Raw genomic sequence first — 4,203 nt, forward strand, 5'->3', positions numbered from 1 at the left:
CAGTAATTTTATTCAGGCCAGCCGCGGCCAACAGCAGTACAATAGTTAAAAAAATGTAATAAAAAGGCCTTACATATGTAAATAAAGGCCTTACATGTATAAAAAAATGTAATAAAAAGGCCTTAGATGGGGCTCTAAAGGGTAAATTTTAGGTGTTTTAAACACCAAAAATTTACCCTTTAGAGCCCCATCTGAACCCAGAACTCGAGAACTTACTATGTATAATTGAGTACATAGGGTTTAGTTAAATATTTAGAGAAAAAAATGTATACATTGCTTCAAATAATGTATTTCCACTCAAAAATCGGATAACAGGTAACGAAAAAAATGAGATGATAATTTAAATTGTATCACATTTATTGGTTTCTATTGATGTACATATGGATGTGTATACTTAATGATAAATAAATTTTCTAATAAATAACAAGCTTCGTTTAGCCTACAACTAGGAGGTCATCGGTAAATGTATGCGGCGGGACCTCCAGGTTTAGGGGCGCGGGACCTTTGCGGATGCGACCAGACGCGTCGTAGTGAGAGCCGTGGCAAGGGCAGTAGTAGCCGCCGAAGTCACCGGCGTTGGCGACGGGCACGCAGCCCAGATGTGTGCACACGCCAATAACGACCAACCACTTGGGATCCTGTGTGCGTTGGTCATCATGCTGCGGGTCACGGAGCGAGTCGACGGGCACTGCCTGCTCTGTTGCGATCTCGCTTGGTGTTCTGTAATATTGATTTGTTTATCAAATTGAGATTCATATATAAGATGTAACAAGGCATTAAATGGAGCGGCTATAGGAATTTGTTTGCTTGACATACGATTTTAGTCTGGGGCACTAGGGGGTTCTAAGATCGGCTCAAGCTATCGCAAATTCCATGCCCGTTGGAGTGGGACAGAGGATCTAACTACTAACTGTTTGAACAATCTTGCTTATTATACCATAGAATAGGTTAAAACCCATTTTAGATATGTTTTTTAATGTAATTGCAATGGTAATGCCATTGATTGCCATTGCAATGGAGGTATTACGGGTGTTATATGACATATTAACATAATGTCTGTTCTTATATACAGGCGACAGTGAGCACTTACCATCAGGTGAGTTGTCAGCTTGTTTGCCATTCTAATTACATCAAGAAACCAAACAGATAGCCAGTCCTTCGTAATTATAACATTTGTATGAATTTATACTAATATTATATAGGTCTAAAATAAAATATTTAGCAGTAATTGTTTCTTCATCTTCTAAAATAGTACTTATTTTAGAAGTAATTTATATACTCATACTGTATTTGCTGAATAAGAATAATTATGATAACTATTTATTATCTGTTTTTCTTTAATATTATAAGAAAGTAAAGATAGGTTTTGATGTTCCAAATGATCTATTAATCCAATTTTGTAAAACTCTTCATTTATCAAGTAAGGGTATAAGGTATATAATATTATGATGACATCACTATGACCAATATGATCAGAACTGCAATGAAAATTGTAGTAAACTGTACATGTAGAAAAATGTAGTGTGCTGAAATAGCATGCTCAGCTACTTCTTAATAAAGAAAATAGTTTAATACAAATCCTTACCTGTGGCGAATGAACAGTGGTTTTCCACGCCATTTGAAGGTGACAGACTTGCCTTCAGGGATTTCAGCCATTTTGATTTCAATCTTAGCTAAGGCCAAGACATCAGCCGCTGCAGCCATGGATGAAATGAACTGGGTAACCACAGATTTTGCTGCATAGGCACCAGCAAAGCTTCCCGCTGGAAAATTATTTATTAACATTACAATAAGTGTTATTACATTTATAATTATACTTTGAAATCATGCATTCCTTCACAATATTAAAAATAACTTTAAAATATAAGTAGCATATTATTATCCTGTCTAAATATTATGGTGTTTTGATTGTAATGTAATAAATAATTAGTTTTAAATAAAAATATAATTTTGAAGGTTAAGGTTAAAACTTCTTCTACTAATGTAGAAAGATGTAAGAATATCCACAAAAACGATATCATTGAATGCCTCAGATTATAAGACCCTTGTGATATATAAGATTTACAATATTATTTGATAATGATAATAATGACCGACGACAATCAACAAAATATTATCTAGTCCCAAACTAAGCAGAGCTAGTACTATGAACATTAAACAACTAATAGAAATATTTTTATATCTATTTGTTTTATAAATAATACATAGAATAGATATAAATAAATGAATATAATGTCATATACATTTAGACAATTAAATAATTGTTGACAGACTAGTTTTACACAGAAACTATTTCATTCTCACTAACTATTATAATTTAATATGGAAGTAAAAATGTTCAAAATGAACTATCTGATTATGAATTTGACTACTCCATAGTCAAATAGTCAGATATGATAATGAAATAAAAAATACAAGAATAATAATGAGTTGACTCATCACAGGTCATCAAAGTGTTAGCACTTATACACATATTGATTTGTATAAATATTTTCTTTTAGTAATAAAGGGTCCTTATTGCTTAAAAATGATAAAGCAGCTATATTACCAAAAGCAAATTTTTCAAGACAACCTTATAGTAATAGATTTAATTGACAGACAAGTAAAATAATATTGAGTGTAAAAACTGTTCCTAAACTAATACAGAAACTAGATATTCAATGACATTGAAGGCACTGCAGAATATAGATATTACTTCAGTCAAAATTCAGCTATTTAGTAGTAATAACTGTAGTAGCTATACATAATTGATATTTAGTATGTTTTATATTTAGGCTCTTTTACAATTGTCTTCATATGTCTGTTGCTTCACACATTTGATAAGGAATTTTTTTTTATTTTTCAGAAAACTTAAGTAACCTATAAAATTGTTCATCAAATTTGTTAATATACTTTCCCAACTATTTATCTACATTTCTAAAGATATGGGGGCTCCGAGTAGGCCTATTTAAGCTCTTCAGTAAAATTTACTAAACAAATATATTCCTGTAGGTAATCTAACTAAATATATACATCAAATTACAATAAGAAATCAAACTAAACCTTGTACCATACTTTAGTGAGTAGAATTTAAGACTTTAAAGGAACAGCATTGTCATATTTAAGTTTACATACATATCTCCTTTTTTTAATGTTTCCATAGAAATTTTTATGCAGAATCTGAACACATAAAATAATTCAAACTAAATTGATAACTAACCTCCAGCAATAAGATAGGTAAACGATTGCCGTTCATCGAGGGTCTCGCTTGCTTTCGACGTAGGGTCCTGGGTCTCCTTGCGGCGGTATGCAGTGAAGTCAGGATACGAAATATCAGAATGCGCAAATCGTACTTGCACTGGGACTGAAATGACAATGTTATGTAACAAATGTCTGGAACCAAAATGGCATCGCAAATGTTTTACTAAATAGACACTCACTTGCATTACTAGACTTGACCTTCAGACCCTGGATAGGAAGGGCTCCATGCAAGGACTGGACAGTCGAAGTTTTAGGTAGAGGTTGTACAACTAATTTATCGACAGGTGTTACGACAACCACGGCGGGTTTTAACCCATTGGAGACCACTTGCGTGGTAGCTTTAAAGTACGGAGCCAAGTGCCCAGCCCTCACAACAGAAGTCATTTTGGTCACTTTTAGAATACGCAACAAAATTGCTTTCTATATCTTCTTGATAGAAATGGATGGTCTCAAATTTTACGTCGTAAGTCACAAAACGTCAATTTTAAGGGTTGCTCTTTAATTAATGTTCTTAGTGTTGCCATTGTTATAAATAGCTAATCTGTACAAATTATGGTATATTTCGGCGTTTAACATATTTGCCATTTTAATTATTGCATTTTGAAACAAAGTAATTTCAAACACAGTTCTCGTGTTGGTTCAACACTGAAAAGTGGACTCAAAAAAAGTTATATCAAAAGCCGTAAAACAATTAAAAAAAAAGAGAAAGAACTATGCTTAATTTTTATACAAAATTATTTCTTGGTATTTGCGCCCTCTAGTATCGTGGCCTATAACTAAATGTGGCCTATATCACTAGCAGCCCGCCTTGGCTTCACATGGGTATTTAAGAGACAAGAAATTCCAAAATATGTATTGACTCACACACGCACACATTCCTTCTTTCTAATTCTTTCTAAGTCCCTTCTTTCTAGAATATTATTATTTTCATAAGTATTTTTTACTTTCTTTGTTATTTGAACG

The 4,203-nt window shown here is 32.8% G+C and overlaps 1 protein-coding gene across 1 annotated transcript; it reads right to left on the reverse strand.

Annotated features, from left to right (window-relative positions):
* Positions 1 to 345: 345 nt before the first annotated feature.
* On the reverse strand, positions 346 to 3,727 carry LOC131851609 (cytochrome b-c1 complex subunit Rieske, mitochondrial). The gene is made up of 4 exons (XM_059202125.1): positions 3,420 to 3,727; positions 3,200 to 3,343; positions 1,586 to 1,763; positions 346 to 720 (listed from the first exon to the last, which is right to left on the reverse strand). Exons 1-4 carry the CDS (start codon positions 3,622 to 3,624, stop codon positions 435 to 437), a joined length of 813 nt encoding a protein of 270 aa, XP_059058108.1. The 5' UTR covers positions 3,625 to 3,727; the 3' UTR covers positions 346 to 434.
* Positions 3,728 to 4,203: the final 476 nt, after the last annotated feature.

This window comes from Achroia grisella, unplaced genomic scaffold (genome assembly GCF_030625045.1).
Source record: "Achroia grisella isolate CSIRO2021 unplaced genomic scaffold, CSIRO_AGI_Agris_v1 utg794, whole genome shotgun sequence".
Taxonomy (NCBI): Eukaryota; Metazoa; Arthropoda; class Insecta; order Lepidoptera; family Pyralidae; genus Achroia; species Achroia grisella.

Coding starts and splice junctions, on each gene's coding strand:
- LOC131851609 (XM_059202125.1), bottom strand. CDS start 3,624: ATGACTTCTGTTGTGAGGGCTGGGCACTTGGCTCCGTACTTTAAAGCT. Junction 3,344..3,419: donor GGTCAAGTCTAGTAATGCAA/GTGAGTGTCTAT, acceptor TTGTCATTTCAG/TCCCAGTGCAAGTACGATTT. Junction 1,764..3,199: donor TACCTATCTTATTGCTGGAG/GTTAGTTATCAA, acceptor ATAATTTTCCAG/CGGGAAGCTTTGCTGGTGCC.